The sequence below is a fragment of the Sceloporus occidentalis genome, unplaced genomic scaffold, assembly GCF_023333645.1.
Source record: "Sceloporus occidentalis isolate IW3139 unplaced genomic scaffold, rSceOcc1.0.p SCAF_77, whole genome shotgun sequence".
Classification (NCBI taxonomy): Eukaryota; Metazoa; Chordata; class Lepidosauria; order Squamata; family Phrynosomatidae; genus Sceloporus; species Sceloporus occidentalis.
The window spans coordinates 1,906,493-1,927,174 of record NW_028317057.1 but is presented as its reverse complement, the minus strand read 5'-3'; the positions used below and the strand labels follow the sequence as shown (position 1 = coordinate 1,927,174).

General features: G+C 40.5%; 1 protein-coding gene across 8 annotated transcripts in view; it reads right to left on the bottom strand.

Annotated features, from left to right (window-relative positions):
• The window catches only part of LOC149285553 (teneurin-3-like), a 328,960-nt gene that overhangs the window by 81,774 nt on the left and 226,504 nt on the right, over nucleotides 1–20,682 (bottom strand). For all 8 annotated transcript variants that reach the window (XM_089495196.1, XM_089495197.1, XM_089495199.1 and 5 more), the window contains 5 exons: nucleotides 11,350–11,469; nucleotides 8,208–8,422; nucleotides 3,176–3,386; nucleotides 2,441–2,542; nucleotides 2,170–2,364 (listed from right to left, as the gene is read on the bottom strand). In XM_089495196.1, coding sequence (XP_089351322.1) covers nucleotides 2,170–2,364; nucleotides 2,441–2,542; nucleotides 3,176–3,386; nucleotides 8,208–8,422; nucleotides 11,350–11,469 — 843 coding nt within the window. The remainder of the gene's footprint in view (nucleotides 1–2,169; nucleotides 2,365–2,440; nucleotides 2,543–3,175; nucleotides 3,387–8,207; nucleotides 8,423–11,349; nucleotides 11,470–20,682) is intronic.

The window sequence follows — 20,682 nt, the reverse complement described above, 5'->3', positions numbered from 1 at the left end:
ATAAAAACAATCTGACTAAAGATAGAAAATCGTGGGGTTTCCCTTCTAGAAAGCGGGACCAAACGGGCTGTACTTTATGTAACACTTTCCTAATTACATCTGCTAATCCCAATGTCAGCCATTGCGTTTCTTTATGGTTTAGGCATGGGAACTGCAGCGTTTGAGGGTCTGGAGGACGCAAAGCAATTACAGATCTGTAGCAAGGTACCGAGAACGTGTAAAAATGTCTGTGTGCGGATGAAGACAGGATATATTTGCTATGTATCAGGACAGTCTCAAAGCGGCCCTTTAGACTGCAAATTCTATCATTCCCCCAAGGCCCACTAGGGCTGACCAAATGGAAACGGTAGCTGTAGACTCAAGGACCTCCATCTACTGCCCTCTTAACCGCATTGCTGTTGGCTTCCTTGTAGCAAGGGGAGAATATAAACTGTACAGGGCATATGTATATCTTCCTTTCTGGGTTCATATATTACATTTGTTTTGTAGAGCGCCAGCAGATTCCTTAGTGCTACTACAGTAAAGTTGACATTACCCAACTAGACAATAAGAATGACAAATATTAGGACACGCTGGTACAGATAGCAAAGAGATCTATAGTATAGCTCCATATAAAATTCACTTTACTGGTTTCTTTCATGGCCGGAAGTCTTCTTTATTGGATCAGGCTCTCCATGGAATACACAGAAACCAGTAACATTGTAACAGGACTCCTAACATGAATCAGGAATGACTGCCACAGAGATGTGTCAGATGTAAGACCGCAAGGTTCGCTGCCAATCATTAAGAATATTTCATAACCTGACTACAATCTTACTGCACCCAATGTGGCTCTATATATTTAAATACCCTTCCTATTAAATACCCTTCCCTTCCTGCCTACTGGAAAGAGCTTTGCGTATTCGTTCTTCATCCAAACAGCATTAAGTGGGTTAAAAATAACAACACTTTAACCATGTTTGTGCTGACCGCAGCAGCACCGGGGTTTGACGCAATCTAATTCAGGCCCACCATTCTGACAGTAAATGCAATTCTTCAGCCGCAGTGTTACAGGAAAACGGATTAACAGTCTAATGGTGTCAGAGAACACAGGGGTCCTTAGTAGGTTGTGTTTGTCTGTGGCTGAGTGGTTTAGCAGAGTAATGACCTAATCCTCTCTAGTCTTTTTATTAATGCACTGCTTAGCTATGTCTTTTACTCCTCCTTAGGTTGCCTCTGAAGAAAGCGAGCCACTGAAGGGTTCGTCAATCCAGCTCATCCCTGTATTATTCCCGAAAAGAAGGGATATTTTTTAAAATTATTATAGCACTTGCCAGCAAGCAAGATCTATTTCTAGCTCTGCCTTATTTTACGAGGCTGCTTTGTTTAATTTTACAATTTTTGTTGCCATTGCAGGACTTTCCTTTTCCAGAAGTCCCAGGAAAAAAGTATAGTGGGGATAGAATTTTGATCCATATATGAACTGTTACCCAACTGCCATATTAACCATAAAGAACAAGGGGCATTCCTAAAAATCTGGAGGAAAGACTGCATTCATCCCCAATGTCTCTCTAGGGCACAGCATCATAGGACTTGAGGTCTCTCATGTTACCGTTACATATCCTGTGAACACTTTCAGCACCATAGACAGTGATTCACAAAAATAAGTTTTACGTATGGATCAAATGGCGTTTATGTCTGCCTCTAGTATTATTGGACAGGTACTAAAGAAGTAGCACAGTGCATAGGGTCTTCTGCGTTCGGTATTAGCGCATGACACGTGGCATTGGATGTGTATGCCAATGCAGCGCATGCGCCTACGTACCTACATCACAGCCCGAAGAAGGAGCGTTAATAGCACCGTGATGAATAGTCTTTATAAATCACAGGCAGTCTAATCATGCAATGGACAGCCTGCAAAAATTTACTGCTTTAACAGTCTTCACAAAGCAATCAACCTGGCGATGTGCGCCGAAGCGATGTAAGCATGCGCTGCCGTCCGGCCCTGGATATGTATTAATCTCCCTTTAAAGGGTTAAGTAAAGGAGAATAAGACAAGAGCAAATGAGCAATCTGTATTTGGGCTGCAATTCAGTAATCAGAACGTGCAGACTGCTCCAAAAACACACAGAAGGCCAACGTGGCCACTGCGGTCATTTAAACAATTTTCCAAATAAAATATCTCTTTACCTTCCTCGCAGTTTTCTCCTTTATATCCCGAATTACACACACACGATCCCATAATGCAGATGCCATGGCCTCCGCAATGAGAGTCCACGCACTGGGTACTGGGGACGTCACACTCCGTGCCTTTCCACCCGCTGTAACATAGGCAGCGGCCCTTGGCGTACTGGCCGTTCCCGCTGCACAACACCGGGCAGGCGGCTGCAAAACAGAACTCGGGGTAAATTGCCATTGCTGCGCGCGGCGTTTAACAAGAAATCGTAACCAGTTTGGATACCTCTAGAACAGTCGGGGCCAAGAAATCCGGGAAAACAGTGGCATGTCCCTGAGACGCATTCTCCATTTCCATGGCAATTCCGGGGGCATTCCACAACCGAGTCTGTAAAAGAAAGAATCCCGCCAATCTATTTACACAGGTCTTTGAAACACGGAATCCACTTGATGAAATGGCTTTCACATTCCGCCCCGGTTCTGGGCTCGCTCGGCAATACAGAAGCAAGCAAATATTGACTTATTTCTGATAATTACTGCCGTGTTAGACAGGATTAGGGATTTAAATTCCTTATGACAAGAATGTCCGAGACGCAGAATATTTTTAATGCGACTTGACTGCTTTGAAATTACATTCTCGCCCGCTGCCTTTTGCGGATCTCTCTACGTTAATTAGTTAAGACGGGAAATGCATGTCAGTCACTTTGTGATCCGAGCAGAGATCTTGGACCTTGTGCTTCAAATAAAAACATTTCAGGGGCGTCTTTTATTAATGCAGCCTGGAAATGGATAATTAGCGTGGATTAAGTAGATAGTGTAGATCATGAATACCACCATCCTCGGCCAGCTAAAATTCATTCAAATATCATTACCTTGACATTTTATAACTTGACTATATTATGTAGTGAATACTGCGAAACTGAAGGACATATGGGAGTGCCATGAATGCAAAAGCCATAGCCACCAGAATAATGTCTATAGCCTCATGGGTTGTAACACACACAAAATAACACACGCTTACCTATTACAATTGTGTTAAATGACACGGGCTCTGTGTTTTTGCCGTCGTTATAAAAAGCAATGTGCCAGATTCCAGAATTCAGGTATTGGATGAATCCAGCTTCGTGGAGGCTGACGGACCTCGGGAGGCGAACGGTCTTTTCGGACTCCAATAAGTTGCGTTTTTCTCGTGAAATTAGCCGGCTTCCTTCCAGAAGTTCTACAAAGTCATACTGGAAAACGGATATTAAATACGCGGTGAGAATTTCAGCATCATAAATATATATATACATATGCCGGTATATATATATATATATATATATATATAGTACAAATATTGATGTCATTGTAGACATTCTGATATGGAAAGCTGTGTTTGTACCCATTAATTCCAGCGTTCCTCTCTTTAAATGCCCCAAGTCCCTCACCTTTGTAATTTACTCTACTGTGAGAAGCACCATGAAAGGTATATTATAACAAAAAAATTCTACAGTTAGGCTTGTGCCATATATATATATATATTTATTTTTTTTTATTTTTATTTTTTTTTGTTGTTTCTGTATGCAATCGGAACTGGTGTATTAGAACGCTGATGGCAGGAGGCTGACGTTCTGAAGTCTAGATGCCGGATGGGACATACTGCCTATTTGTAACAATTAAGCTCCAGGTGTGTCTCACCGGCCCAAAAAGTATATGGTTTATTAAAGTTAAAGAAAAGAGAGAATTCTCCGTGGCGCTGGACATACCGAATGAACAGGTAGTTACATATGCAAGGGGGGATATTTTTTTGCACAAAGTGAACATTATTCATAGGCCAGATCTAAAGGAGAAATCTTTGCTGCGGATGTTTGAAGTCAGACCAATAGAGAACAGGTCTGTACGCCGGGTGCATTTGAAGCTGTGACCGTGACCTGTGTTTTAGATCTGCTCTGATCGGATATATTTGCATTCTTTGCCCGTAGATTCTGAAGTCCACATCCTCTAATGCTCGGAAGCTGTGAACACATTTTGTTGCGGTCCAAATACCTGGCTTTATCTCATTTTGTTCGAAGAAACTACCGTTATCTACAGACCTGGAGGCTGCCGTTGTTATCAGTCATTTGATATTTTGGGTGAATTTCCCTGCTCATACGCCACATTGGCAATCCTAATGAAGTCTGTTCATCTATAGACATTTAGACTTCAACTGGGTGATTAAGACGGAGCCTTTCTATAATTTATCAGCAGCAGTATGATAAGGAGTCAGGGTCTTTGCCTCGTAGATTGGATAACACAGCTATAGCACATACACATGGTTGATTTGCAACTGCCCGAAAACTATTTTTGAAAAAACTTGCACTTTAAAAATAAAAAAAGACAGCTTTCTTGAAAAATCTGGGAGTTTCCCTTTTAATCTTTCTTTAGTGCTTCAGAAGCAAGTAATGTGTCTCACTTATAAGAGAAACATTTTAGCATATAAATATGTACCAGATTTAGCTGGTAAAAAGACAGAGGGATTTGCTAGGTTTCTGCCCCTCGGAGCAGCTTCTTCGTTGTTCAGCACATCCATCTCACTGGCCAACTGCAGTAACGGTTAGGGTTAACCGCACTCGGATGGTTTATGGCGGCATAAAGGGGTGATGAGGCAAATACACATTACGGCACTATTCCTGATGGCACGAGAAAATGAAATCTTTTCTTCCCTCTCTGTCTCGTTTTCCTTACAATACTTGTCAGGTAATGTGCAAGCTTCATAGCACAAAGTCACTAACCATTAACTTTAAGGATAACTATCTACTGTGATAATGTACAATTCACTTTCTACGCCTAGTGGCTTCCACAGTAGAAGTCAGTATATTGTGCCAAGTCAACTATATGGAAATGTTCTGTCTTCTGCCGGATTCCAGCACTGAATAGAAACTGGGACCTCCAGCACGATCCATTTAGGCTGATGGTTAGGATACAGAATTAATGCTTGCGAGTAGGATATATTTTTAAGCCTTTAGAAGGACCATCTCATGCTTTTTTGGCATAACACGACATCCCCACAGGCATAAACGCTCAAAGAGGCTAAGCAGGTCAAGTGAAAGTTACCCAAAATTGACAGTAAGAGCACTGCTCATTTTCAGACATATCTTAAAAAATGCATTATCAAAGTCTGGAGTCGAGTAACACAAATGGATCACACATAGTAAGCCCCAAATGCCTTCATTCATATACAATGCTTTCATTCATGTATGAAGATCCCAAAAGGGGTTAAAATGTAGCACATATTGATTTTCTTCCCTTTTTGCTCAAATTTAGGAATTCACTATTATCTCTGATTCTAGTCCCGTGCTGTACTCTGCTGTAATAAATGACAATTTTACTGTCCTACAGACATGCCTGCAGGATGTTAACATCTCTATACATCTATTTTGATCTCTAATTATTATTTTCATTTCTTTAAACAGAAATCAGTCTGTGATAAAGCAGTTTAGAAACCTAGATTTTGCAGCAGATAAGAACCATCCGGCCATTAGACCTTAATCAGTCCTTGTCCTCGTCTTAGAGCCATATGTCTATCCCATATGTGGTTAAATTCCCTCGCTGTATCATTGCGTACTGCTTTGAACTAAAGTATATCGTCTGCTGGCGCTTAAAGTATTAAGTTTACCACGAATGTACATCAATACACATTTCTGTCTGCGTCACTCATTAGTAATGGAGATAAAGTGTTTAGACTTATAGCCCGTGTTATAGAAATCTGCCTTTCACCGAGCTTGGTTATACTATACTTACAGAACAAATGCACAGGACAGCACGACTAACACTTAATACACGAGGGACCCTCTTCAATCACTTTACAATCCATACATACATGTAGCACCATCAAAACACAATTCATTGTTTGCAATGTAAATTGAGGTTCTCACTTTGTCAGCATTTTTTCAGTAAATTGATGTTTTCATTAAAAAAAAAAACAGTCAGGGAAAGGAATATCTGGAACCCTGGATTTACTTGTCTTCAAACACGTATGGATTTTTTAAGTTGATTTTTTAAATTAGACCAATTAATTATTTTCACCAAGAATAAGAGGCATCATGTTCTCATTCATTTCATTTTGCTCTAAGCCATCAAAGTCCTTTGTTATTTCTAAAAGTCTCTTTAAATAAGCATATTGATCCTTGTGTTGCAATGAAACTGACATTTAGCAAGTGTCACAATAGACGTTCGGTCTAGCATTGATTGGTTTGGAACAGACACACATTGTCAATTATTCCTGCCTCATGTATTTGAGACTCCTTTAAACAAGCTTACGACTTGCCTCCATACTGGATCTGACGCACACGCTTACCTTGTTAATGTACGTGAAGAGGATGTGTGACTGATCTGCACTTTCTTTAGTTGCTATTTACTTTGCATAATGCAAATGGCCACTGACAAGCTCAATTAGAATTTGCACAAAAAGTGCCCCAACCCCTTATCAGAAACACTCTTCCAGCAGGCTGACAAGGAAAGCAAGAGCGTCCTCCACCTGCCTGTACGTACACCCAAAGGCGTGAAACACTCTACTTTTCAGATCCCTGAAGTTTATTACTGCTAGTTTGAGAGCATTTGCTACAGATTTGCCATCAGGTATACACAGTGGCATATTCTGGCCTAGGCCGGCATGTGTAGTGGGCTGGCAGCCCTTGAGACACAACGGGGAGCTTGATAGCCCTATTGGGCAATCAGGCTCCCTGTAACAACACTGGTCAATGGGAGATCACTGGTCTCCCCAACCTGCCCATTAACCCTATAGAGGGCTATACCTCTATAGTTTCCTTCCGCATCTGCTGGATAGAAGTCATATCCCATGCCAGCTAAAAAAGGACAGCGGCGCAGTTCTATAGGCTTAATTCTTTCCAGGTTCTTAAGAACAATCAAATTAGTTTGTGAATCCCACGCAGAGATGTTACTACCTGTGATAAGGATATAATACAACCAGTTGCCGCCCTTTCTGCTTGGCCTTTTTAATTTCGCTATTGATACGTGCTCCTGCCATTACTTTATATTACACTTCCGAGGCTGATATATTCATTTTTCTTATGAATATCTTCATGGCTTAATATAATAAAACATCTAATAATCCTAGTGTTATAATGGTCTGTGGGTATTACTTATTGATGGAATGAAAACAATGCGAAAAATCAACTGCCTACAATAATGTTTAATCGTATTCTTGGGAATACATTGCTAAGAAAATAAATTAATTAGTTAAGAGATTTTTATTATATATATATAAGTAGTTCCATTAAAAATGCAAGGATATTTTCAGATACTTCCAGTCCAAATGTTGCATTTGTGTTCACTTGTAAGTGAAACTTAAGCTCTCCTTGGTCAACCATTGAGGAGCTTGATGCAAGCAGTAGGAATAATAATGGAAGCAGAAGGTGCAGTAAATTGGGGTTAATCCATACACATTTTTTTTTTAGAACTGCCAAGGTATAGTCACAAGGCATTATATTATGCTACATGTTGTTAGTTCTGGAGATTTGCCAAACCTTCAATGTTGCCCACTTATATAAAACAAGCCATCCTTTCAACATTTTCTGCTATAAACTCTCTAAGCACTCTTGATGCCCCTTGCGGAGTTTGTATGTGTCGCACCATGGGCTCTTCCGTGTACAAACCTTCTACACAACTCTTTTCTCCAAAGTTCTAGAGAAGCAGGTGAGCAGACAAGCAATCCTTGATAAATGGACTACCGTTCTAAACATAATAAAATTACTTTTAGGTATGGGTTCTCCTCTACTCATCCAAACAATTATCTAGTAACTGTTAAAGCTGTGTAGGACCTTTAGCCTCCTAAGAAAATTCTATAGACAAACATGGTTGAACACTTGAAACGGTGAAAGTATATTCCACGCTTCTGCAGATAACATTAGAATGCAACCTTTGTAAAATGTACTGTTATAGCCCAATCAGATTTCCTTGTTGACATGACATGGCCTGATTGTAAAGTATGGTACCATGTATTCAATTGTGTATCCTGCCCCACCAAACTCAGATTTGCAGCCAAGGACAATGAGTATGTGAAGCTGCAGCATTACCTGAGTATGCGATGGTGGTAATCCTTTCCTCCCATACACTCCAATTAGTGCATCCTTCTGAAGAGTGATATTAAACTTTAAGAACTGCGGCTGGTCTATGGCAAGCTGTGATCTCCAGAACATCCCAGGAGGTATCTCCTGCACCGCTCTTCGGCCAACATCAAGCTCTCCAGAATCAATTGTGTTGTTTTCTTGGCCAAAACCACCCGATTTTCCTAGAACGACCATATAAAGTTAATAAGGTATGTTTTTTTGTTGTATTGCAATTTTGATAAATCATCATAGCAGTAATCTCACAAGTAAAAAGGTAAATGATCTGACACCAATGTATCTTCTCCTACATTCGCTTTGCCAAATCGAGATACACATACTATATTCATGTATTTTAATCTGGCCAGGAAGGCCCAAAGCAAATGTGTAAATGAAAACATTAGCGGCCATTGCCTGGCTGGAATAGAAGCAGAATGTGATGTCCGCCTGGTCCTCAGCAAGGTGAATTTTATATATATATATATATATATATATATATATATATATATATATATATATATATAGGCAATCGATAGCACTCACTATTACCCTGTGACATAACCTTGGATCCAAACCTGGTGCTACAGAATGATTGAGAGGTAACACATTACATGTTTGTGTGCAAATATCCGCACAACATGAATTTGCTGGGCTGCTATTCTGTAATACACAGCAACTTGGAGGAAACCAGAAACCTTTGGGTAAAAGGAAATGAATCAATATTAAATTAAAGCGATCCTATATCTTAGCAAATTCTACTGCTCTTTCCGAAGGGCAAGGGAATCACGGTAACCCTTCTCTATCTGGGGTGGGTAGCTCATTCAGTTCTTAACTGTTTAAGAGCCACAGAAATATATATACAATACTGATCTTTTATTCTTAAATTTTCTCCCAATCTCCCTTCCACAGCAAATGGCTGTTTTAATACCTAGCTTTTGTTGAGAACCGAGCAGTGCCGGTATTATGCAGGAGAGTTGTTTCAACAGTAGACATTATGGTGAAGAATCCATAGCAAATGTCTCCAAATGAAGAGCTCAACAGGCCCAGTTTAATGTATCGTTTAATCAGAAAATCTCGCTGATTTAAGAATGCTTTATACGGGGCCATCCTATCTGAGAAGTTTGCTGGGACTGGCCCTTCTTAAATCAGTGAAATGAAGCTGCAACTTTCCTGTCAACTATTATGTTGACTTCAAGTATTAGAGAGCTAACATCACAGTTACTCCGCTGGCGGTTTAACGCTTTGTGAGAAGGGTTATAATTTGGAGAGTCAAGGGGACCTCATTATGGAACAGATAGTCACTGCTATAGCCAAATAGCCATTGCTACCATTACTACTCTAAATGTTTCCATTAATTACCGTATTTGCTCGATTATAAGACAAGGTTTTTTTCAGAGCAAATGCTCTGAAAAATACCCCTTGTCTTATAATCGGGGTCGTCTTATAATCAGACCTCAAATAGGTCTGACTATGAGACGACTAAGATCCAGATCCCCCGCAGCTGCAGGGGACCTGGATCCTCCTGTCCCCCCCCCCCACTTACCGGTACTTCTGAGTCCCCGGTGTGTAGCTGGGGCAGCGTGTAGATATCTATGCGATTCGCGTAGACAACTTCCGCTGCAGCAGGAAGGAGGTGTGGCTAGCAGCAGGGGTTGTCTGCGTCCACCGCACAGACCTTCCCCGGCTGTCAGAGATCAGAGTTCCCCCCACCGGTGCCGGGAACTCTGACCTCTAACAGTCGGGGAAGGTCTGCGCGATGGACGCAGCCAACCCCCGCTGCTAGCCACGCCTCCTTCCTGCTGCAGCGGAAGTTGTCCCCGTCTACATGACAGGGAAGTCAGAAGCACCGATAAGTTAGGGGGGGGCGGGGGAGTGTTAAATGGGGGGCATGAGGCATTTCTGGAGGCAGAGTGCTCTGTGAAATGCCTTTTAACCCCCTTAATGCCACTCTGCCTCCAGAAATGCCTTTTAACCCTCTATACGCCACTCTGCCTCCTGAATGCCTTAAACCTCCCTATATGCCACTCTTCCCCATAATATGCCTTTTAACCCTCTAAATGCCAGAGTGGCATATAGGGGTATAAGGCATTTCTGGAGGCAGAGTGGCACATAGGTGGTCAAAAGGCATATCATGGGGCACAGTGGCATATAGGGTTAAAAGGCATATCATGGGGCACAGTGGCATTTAGAGGGTTAAAAGGCATATCATGGGGCACAGTGGCATTTAGAGGGTTAAAAAGCATATCATGGGGCACAGTGGCATTTAGAGGGTTAAAAGGCATATCATGGGGCACAGTGGCATATAGGGGGTATAAGGCATTTCTGGGGCAGATGTGCATAACTGGGGGGTAGGTTGGAAAACAGATGGAAATAAAACCAAAATATTTTTCTCAATCATAGCTTTTATAAAAAAAAAAATTGTTTAGATGAATTAACATTTACTGGTAAAACTTTTTTCCTATAGGGTTGTCTTATATTCAGGGTTTTTCTTTTTTTCCTAAATTATTATTTTTCAGATTTGGGGGGTCGTCTTATAATCGAGCAAATATGGTATTTGTACTAGGATTTTCTTAGTTTTAATGGATTCATGCAGTTATGATGACAGGACTCGTAAGTCCTCAGGGTCTGACTTGGCTAGTGAAGATTTCTTATTCTGATCCCAGAGTGAATTTCTTAATTTCTCCGGCTCACATGGCTCGGAGATCTTCCTTTGTTAATGCTGATTAGAGATGGAACGATACCGTTTCCAGGAAGACTGTTGTGACGGCCGGCAGGTTATCCCTTATGGTTGCCTGCCTTAATATCAGCTCATCAGGAACGGTATAAAGATGACCAGCACAAGACGGATAACGTTCTTTCTTTATTGTAAACTCTTTAGTGTCCTCACGTTACACGCATCAAGCTAGTACTAACTTTATAAAAACTACAAAGCAGGGGAACACAGCGCCTGCCAGTTGCAGAGATGCATCTATACTGCTCAGTTATGTATAACCTATACATCAATGTTAAGGCATGCATCCATTGGTGATTCTGTTGGCTCGAGCAATAAGCGTCATTATTTACTGTATATATAATAATTCAACATAGACTATTTGTAAAATATTGCACTTACCATTATCAGAGGGCACGTATACCATATGCGTTGGCACAACTTCAGAATTGACTTTACCATTCTCAAAAGTGTCATTCTCCGTCTGTTGTAGCTGCCAGTTAAGACCAAACAGATGCATGGCTGGTAGGGAGAAATGATGTACTGTTAATACTTTCTATGGAGAACAACAATAAAGGCTGTACAATACAATATATATATACACCGGTATATATCTGTCCTTTATAGGATATCTGATTTCTAAATATTAAATATATCCCCCCTCCTGTCTCATGCCCTCATGCCAGCAGTTTATGTGCAGCATCCCATGTGAAGAATGGTACATTACGAGCTCAGATAAATAAAGGGTCACCTTTACTCCTCCGATTGGGAACACTTTTTATGGATAAAAGAGCAAGAAGAGACATTGGCAATATAATGTGGCTTTGGTATTGTCACCCTGGCTAGAGAAGTAGTTTCTTGTGCTATGTTCAGACACAAGTATTATATCTAAAGCAGTTGCTGAGGACACTTTAATATCTAGCGACATAAAAGGAGGGGGTGTCTTTTGATTGCAAAAAGCAGAGGATCTCGCACATTAGCATGGCATCAAGATAAAGACAGGCCAGATTATTTAACCTGTTTAATAACATACATGCAGCAACACGTTCTTATAATCGGTGAATATAAGATATAGCTTCAGCTTGAAATGTAGGGGTTTATTCACTAAACAAGGAGTCTGCATGGACCAGATCTTCATAATGCACATCGGAGTCACCAAAGTGAAATGCCCACCTTACCAGCAAATGCCCTAGTTAGTAAATAAGTGCCTATGTGTGACCACGAATTGATGTAGGCTTTCTATGCTAATCACTATCATTTTTGGTTGACTAGTAATTCCTTTAGGAAAATAGTTGGGTCACTAGAACATAACGCAGTTTTTCCATGCACAGCATGTACTGTTCTTTATTTTCTTATTCTCTTTCAACTGTTTGTTGATGTTCTTAGCAGTAGTTGATCTGGATATACATTATCTCTGTCTATAGACTCCGCTCTTTGTGTATGGATAACTGTCTGAATACTGCAATGTTGTTTTCAAAGCTCTTGGAAGGCAAGAAAGCAGCGTTACCGATAACTCTGCATGACAACAAAGACACAGTAAAGGAATAGAAGATAGCAAGGCATGGTATGTTTATATTAAACATGAATGGTATATTCATAAAGCTATCCTGCATCTCAGATGAAGCCAAGTACTAACTAAGGTCGGGCTCTCTACATCAGAAGAAATGGGGAGGCTAGACGGGCCGGATGGTTCTTATCTGCCGCCAGATTCGACTTTTATGTTATATAAAAAATATGTATAAATAGTCATGCTGGAGCAAAGTCTGACACATCATGTCCTCACCACTGTATGTTAAGACTAGTTTTTTATCTGGATTCTTATTTGTCTTATATTACAATGTATGATCAATATATATATATATCTTAATATTAAATATAATATTAAAAGTAAATCCATAATTTATTGAAACAGTTATAATAGGTATATCATATGGCACTACCTTGGACATAGATCCTCCTTATACGTAAGACATAAACCTATGATTACAGAGATATCTTCCAATATATAAAATTTAAAGCAGCTTTGTGTGTCTAGGAAAATAAATAAAAATGTCACCTTAAGTTACACTTCAAGCTTAATTGCCCTTTTTTGTATTCCCAAACTGTACATCATTTTTAGACTTTGAAATTAACTTCCAGAACAGGTAAAACCTATTGCGTGCCGCACGATCGGTGGAGGAATTTTTCAGTAAATAAACCTCCACTGCCTGAAGGGCCTTCACTGAACCTGATCGCAGAGCAAGCAACTCCGACAACGCACAGGCTCACGCGGGGTGATAAGGTATGATGAGGGTGTTTGGAATGTTACCAAATCGGTAATGTAAGATGAAAGCATCTGCATGAAAGGATTACAGTGGGTTATATGGTTCCCAGCAGGGCCAGGCTTTGATTAGGAACACATATTTTTCCATAAATTATGTTTTGTTCTGAATTCCCTGCGATATACGCTGCTCGTTGAAGTGTGCAGGCCCCTTTTGGGTTTTCCGTGCGTCCATCTGCGAGTACGTGGCCCAAAGTACCTAATTTAAACAGGTTGTCGATGTAAGGCCCCGAGCAGTGTTTCATGGCTCCATTTACAACATAGAGATCTATGAGTGGCCTAAAAATCAGATAAAATGGTGAATGTTAAAAAAAAAGTTGCATGAGGAGGCTTCTTCCATGAAACACAGCACATTCTTCACATACAACATACCTCCCACCATCTTATACGGCCAAAGGGGTTTAGCGGCGTAGCTAGGGCTTCACCCAGACCTTTTATGTGTTGCCTTCTCTAACTCTGATGGAGAATCCAGCTGAGCAAGTCAAAGCCATCAGCTTGTGCCACTCTTTGGATGCCCTCTGTCTGATTTTTATGTAAGGAATAAAGTATATAACTATGTACCTCATTTCTAAGCACATTTTCTACTTTTCAAATATATCGTATTATTGCATTATTGTAGCCCACTGTGAAACAGTCATACCCGGCAGACATTCTAGAAAATAGCCCCTAAAAAAAAGAAGGACATTTGGGTCTCAAAGAGGAAATGTCCCTAAAGAGAGACACTTGTGGGGCATGGGGTTGGAAAGTCATGCAAGGGCCATGACAGGTCAGGCTGGAGGACAGTCTGCGTATTGGGTCAGTGGGACAAGCTAAGTGGCTCTTCAGATATGTGTTACTCGGGAAACAGATAACATGTATAGAGACATCTACCAATGGAGCACTGAACTTCCACAATACATATTGCAACTTTTCTAACCAACCCCGTTAGCACTTTTCTAAAAACGCTCAGGTTGGTTACCTATATTTTACTTTTCAGCGTATCTGCATGGAGGGATTCATCATGGTGTCCCACCCTCGTTCCTTGGCTTGTAAGAGATGCTTTCGGCTGAGAATGAGACCACCCTGCACAGCCCAAAATGGCCTGAAAAGCATGTCACGCAGGGAGCAGCCTGCTACAGAAGTAAGTAGCTTTATTTTTTCCTTACAGGCAACAAATGCATATGAAAGAACTTAAGCCATTCAAGAGTATGATGAGCAATGGCACCTGACAATCCCCAGAAAGCCTGACAGCATAAAGCTCTAATGACACCTTCACAATTTAATTTGGAAATTACCCCAAATCCCCCAGATTAATTATAAAATATTAAAACAAAATAAAAGTCTTAAAACCAAAAAATAACAGCCTGCCCTGTCCTGGAATAGGAATGCAGTGGGAATTGGCAGTTTCTATGGGTATTTTACTGCGCTGATATACTTCTATAGGATTTTTATCTGCCTTTCCCACTTGTCTCTGCGGTAATGTCTTTTGTGTCACAAGCATTTGGGGATTGCCAGTACAGAAATCATGGCACTGCTTTTGCCGTTACTTAACTACATTTTGTGCTCGCAATCTATCCATCTGTTTTAGTTTCTTTGTTAGTGTGTCAAAGAACAAACCCGTTAAATTTGTCTGCCAACGGTTTTTAGAAAGCAGATTTTCATCATGCTGTGCCAAATGCTTCTGGAATAAGAAAAGTAAAGTGAGCATTTCAACAGGAAAGTCTTTTCCTACGAGCGCTTAACTGCTTTCGGTGACTCTGTAGTCCTCAGCAGCCTAGAACGTCGGATGCGTGGAATTGGGTGGTGCAGAACCCAGCGTTGCAGAAGAATAATGTGAGTAATTCCTCGCGATCTAACTTTGCTAACGAACAACTAATGAGATTAATTAGCGTCTACTGGCCTTTGTGTGAACTTGTGTAATTGCCTTAGTACACTATACTATAAATTGCCAGGTATTGAGCGAGGATATTTATCCGGGGTTGAAAGCATCGATAGAATCAGAAATGCCCAAAAAAATAAATACACGACACATATCCTGCAGCGCCAGGTTCCAATTCTAAACGTGTTACCGTCTTACTAGTAACAGCCAGTTTGGTCCATACTTTTGGCATATAAAGTGTTAAGAATGTGCAGGGATTTATATGACAAATAAGTGCTCTATAAGCAGAGGCGATATTGTGATGACTTCTATTCCTTGGTTTTACAAGAAAAAATACATTGCCGTGTATTGATTTAGCATTTTTCATTACAGTTGTGTATCCAGGACTTTGTGAAGTTCATCTGAATGACATTGTGCCTGTCTGATTGGTTTTAAAACTCGGAAGTAAGGTTTGTAGTGGATTCAAACAAGGATTGCTAACAAAATAGGGTTATAGCATGAATTATTCATGTTATTCATGTTTTGTTAACACAATACAAGACGGGATCCAGACTGGAAACCTAGACTCCGGTATTGTGTCGGATTCCTCCGGTGACTGCTCAAATCTTAATGATCTTGAGTCCATTATTAACAGATGATCTACCAAGGCACATTTCAATTAATTAACACACGTGTGATCAATGTAACGAAAGGTGCTAACACACTCATATATACTTGTATGCATGCTTAACATAAAAAACATAATCTGTCTTCTCCGCCATTATTTATATATATATATATATATATTTATATATATATATATAAGCATGTTTTTGGGGTTTTATTTTTTAGGGAATCAAAAAATAATAAAGGAAGTATAACCAGAAACAATGTTGTTTTGTCCATGATATCATAATTTATATCATTTATAAATCATTATTTTATGATGCTAATAAAATATAATAATTTTGTCATTACCACTGATATTTTTAAGGGAAGTTATCGAATAAAATAAATGAATGGCTTGTGGAATTTTTTAACATCACTGAGTATAAGAAATGCCTCTAACGGTGCGTGAAGAAGAGGCTTTAAGGGGACACTTCTGGGGACAAGTTGAAACGAGGGCAGAATGATAAATCCGGAGACTGTCCCCTGAAAATGCCGACATCTTGCGACCCCTTGGTCTGCGGACCTGCTAAAGCTCCCCGTGCGGGAAACGGTTAATTGCGATTTTCCTTACTTCCAGTCCTTTAGCTTCTTATTAAATATTTTGTTATCGCCAAGCCTGACATAACAGCCATTTGCATTGTCAATTAAATATTAATGCTGCACAACATTAAAGCACTGTAAATATTTTGTTATGCTTTGCACTTAGCATAAAATAGGGTTCAATTTCAGTAAGTACAAAATATTTCTATATCCCAACATCCAGCATTAAATTACAGTAAATGATAACCGACGATAGGGGAAAGCGATTATATTTTAATAGTTAATGCGAATGCTTTGGTCGTTAGGAACAGTACAGAAAGTTAGCAACCACAAAAAAGGAGCTGAAACTTCATAATTTCCTTCTTTTTATGGAAGAATAGTGCGAGGGAATTTTCCCTCCCTCCTTTTTACTTTTTTTATTGTTAGAGCTAATTCGAACATCACGAAGAGCGTTTAAATACGGTTAAAGCATTAGGAAAAGATGCAATTAGGCATAAAACCATGATCGGCAAACGCTCTCTTAATTGCAATCTAGGCAAATTATGAAGGCCGTGCTTTACAATTCGAGATTTTAATAGTGACGTCCAGGTAGAGAACAAAGTGGGGGGAAAATAAAAGAGATGTGCCTCCTACACAGCTTTTAGCGTTATGAAATGAGTATATTAAAAGTACCTATGGATTGTTCTTTTGGCTCGCAGTCCGTGTACTCATTTCTGAGATTTCTGGCTTTAAAGTAAAAGAACTTAATGGAATCTAATGGATTTGGTGGCAAAATCTGCATAACTAATAGATATCTCCGAGTTCTCCTCATATTCCCTTTTGCAACAAATCTTAGTTTAACCCCTTCAGTACCGGGACGTACCTGGTACTTCCTGGTTAACAGTCACCGGTAGACCGGGACGTACCAGGTACGTCCCCTCCAAAAAACGCCCCCACATCACCACAATCGCGGTGATCGTGGGGGCGCTGCTGCTGCTGTCTGCCCAGGAGTCCTGGGCAGACAGCACAGCCTGTCTAAGCCCGCCCCCAAGCCCACGATCACTCCCACGGAGTGATTCTCTAGGCAGAAACTGCGATTGCAGAAAAATCTGCAATCGCGGTTTCAGCTGCCACAGGCAGCTTCAGGGAAGGGGACCTGATCCAACACCCCCCTGCTGCCTGATCGCTCCCGTTTTTTAGGGGGTTCTGCTGCTGGTGGTCTGCCTGGAAGCCCAGGCAGACCAGCAACAGCAAAAACGAGCCCCCAGAAGTCCTCTGATCAGTCCTGTAGGACTGATCAGAGAGACTCCTCCCCTACAATCTCCAGTCTATTGGAGATTGTGTCCCGGCTGCCAGAGGCAGCTTCAGGGACAGGGAGACAGGGTTCTTTGGTCTCCACATGAGTGTGGAGACCAGACCTCCCCCACCCCCACCCTTCCTCAGTTAACCCCTACCCCCCTCTTCCTCAATTAACCCCTTCAATGCTGCGATTGTGTATGACCCCCATCGCAGCATTGCAGGGGTTAATATTAGTCCCCACAAGCTTGTGGGGACTAAATATCAATCAATGCTGTGCTTCAATGGAGCATCAGCATTGAAAGAGTTAAAAAAAATAATGTAAAAAATAATAATAATAATTAAAAAAATGTTTTTAAAATAAATAAATTAAAAAAAAAAAAGAATAAAATAATAATAATAATTAAAAAAAAATAACAGCACTGACCTGAAAGTCCAGGGTGCTTCCAGGTCAAATGCTGGGCTGATCAGATCACTCCTGGCCAATAGGAGTGATCGGATCATTATGGCAGCCCACGGATGACCCTGCTCTACAAAGAGAGAGGGGTCATCTAGGGTAATTATGAAAAAACACAAATTATTAATAAATGAAAAAATCATAATTATTACCTGATCACTTGTCGGTGACATTTTAAGTCGCTGATTATTGATCGGTCTCCCTGATTGATGTCAGCGGCCTAAACCTGTCACTTACAAGTAATCTGATGAAAAAAAATATTTCAAAAAATGTAAATGCACATGTTCCAGTTTTGCCCTCATAGCTTCCTCAAAAAATACATGAACCATGCATGTGAGGCCTTGTTGGAACCGGGGGGTGTTGGTGAACAAAATGTGGTGTTTTTTTTCCAGTGTTACACATATGCTGTGCAAGAAATAAATTGCAACATTGAAATGTATGCGTTAAAAACGCAATAAAATAATTTCCCTGTGAAGTTTGGCAGACATCAGTGAAGAAATGGCTGGCTGAAAACTGTCAAAACTACCCTAGTTGAACACCTTGACTCGTCTACTGTTCATAAATATATACTTTTATGGGGTAATTTACAGTGGGGGGGCTTCCAAAATGTCCCAAATGGGATATGGGCCCAGGAAACCAATTTCTGAAAACTTGCGCATGTTCCAGTTATGGCCTCATGGCTTCCTCAAAAAATGCATGAACCATGCATGTGAGGCCGTGTTGGAACCGGGGGGTGTTGGTGAACAAAATGTGGTGCTTTCTTCCACTGTTGCACATATGCTGTGCAAGAAATAAATTTTAACATTGAAATCTATTTGTTAAAAACGCAATAAAATAAATTTTCCGTGAACTTTGGCAGACATCAGTGAAGAAAAGGCTAGCTGAAAACTGTCAAAACTACCCTAGTTGAACACCTTGACTTGTCTACTGTTCATAAATATATACTTTTATGGGGTAATTTACAGCAGGGGGCTTCCAAAATGTCCCAAATGGGATATGGGCCCAGGAAACCAATTTCTGAAAATTCCAAATGTGAAAACGAAAATGCGCATGTTCCAGTTTTGCCCTCATAGCTTCCTCAAAAAATGCATGAACCATGCATGTGAGGCCTTGTTGGAACCGGGGGATGTTGGTGAACACAATTTGGTGTTTTGTTCTGCAGTTGCACATATTCTATACAAAATATAATATAAAATCTAAAGCAACATTGCAACATATGAAAAAAACCCCCCAAAAATATAAAAATACCTAAAAATTTGGCAGCAATTGGCGATAAAATCCCTGTTTGAAAAGTGTCAAAATGACCCTAGTTGTACACCTTGACTTATCTACTTTTCATAAACATATAATTTTGGGGGGATAATCAGTATTTGTGACAACTATTGCAGTTATTAGACTACCATGCCAAATTTGAAAAAAATTACATTTCAAAAACGTGATGCATGCCTTGCAATATTTGCCCTATACTGGTCAAAATAGATAAAAATCCTGGCCATGTTGGGTGGTTTCCAAATCAGGACAAGTTAATGAATATATTTGGGATAATTTTTTCCCATTGGTTTAATGTGTGTACAATTTGTATGTATACAAAACTGTAAAAAAATGCGTTTTTTTTCATTTTTTCCCCACTTTTTCCAGTTTTTTTCAAACAAAAGAATGTACTACCCAGCTTACTATGGTTTCAAATGAAAGCCCTACTTGTGCTGAAAAAAACAATATATGATTTGTGTGGGTGCACCAATTGATAAGAGAGAAATTACAGTTGAAGAAAGACATGGCAAAAACACAAAAACGGCTCCGGTCCTTTAGAGACACCCTAGCTTAAAAATCCCAGTCCTGAAGGGGTTAATCCAAGCTACGTCAACTGAATAACTTACAATAATAATATTGTTGAATAAACAGTAAGTTTGTACTGAATTTGTGAAAATGAAAACGATATATAAAACCGTGCCCTGTCATGTCTCTCCCAAAATGCCACGGTTACCCAATACCACAGTGGTGCAAAGCCTTGGCCGAGTAGGCCTAAGGTAGCCGGTCCAGGGGCGGTAGCCCCCTCTGTCGCGTAACAGGGGGCCAATTGGCCTACTAGTTGATCGGGCTCTTTGTAGCGTCATTGCACAATGGGCCGGTTCAAAGGAAGATCACTGATCTCCCCAACCAGCCCATTAACACTATGGAGGGCTGTGTTGAGCTAGCACACCCTCCATAGGTTAATTCTGCCCGGTGCCAAGGGTCCTAAAAGGGCAGATCGCAGCGATATGATGTAAAATACTAGCGCTCAGAAGAAGGATGAGAAGCTGGGTTGGCACCGATGGTAAATATGCCACTGGCCACATCTTTTGAGGTCCTAGTTGGGCCAGATACTTGTGCAAGTGGTGAGCTGGTGAACAAGCTGGGATGTGAAAAGGTTGAAACAGCAAGACTATTAGTGGTTAAAAGAAACTATACCCCATCAGCAATTTACCGCTCCCTAGAAACCCAGTCCTGTGAAGCTACGTCTTATTTCACGTTTAACATAACATTGGTTTTACAATAGTTCGGAGATAGGTAGATATAAATTAATCGAGCCCGCTAAGCTCCGGAAGAAAATGTATTCAGCCAGCTCCTGTTATATAAGAATCTAATGAGGTGAAATAA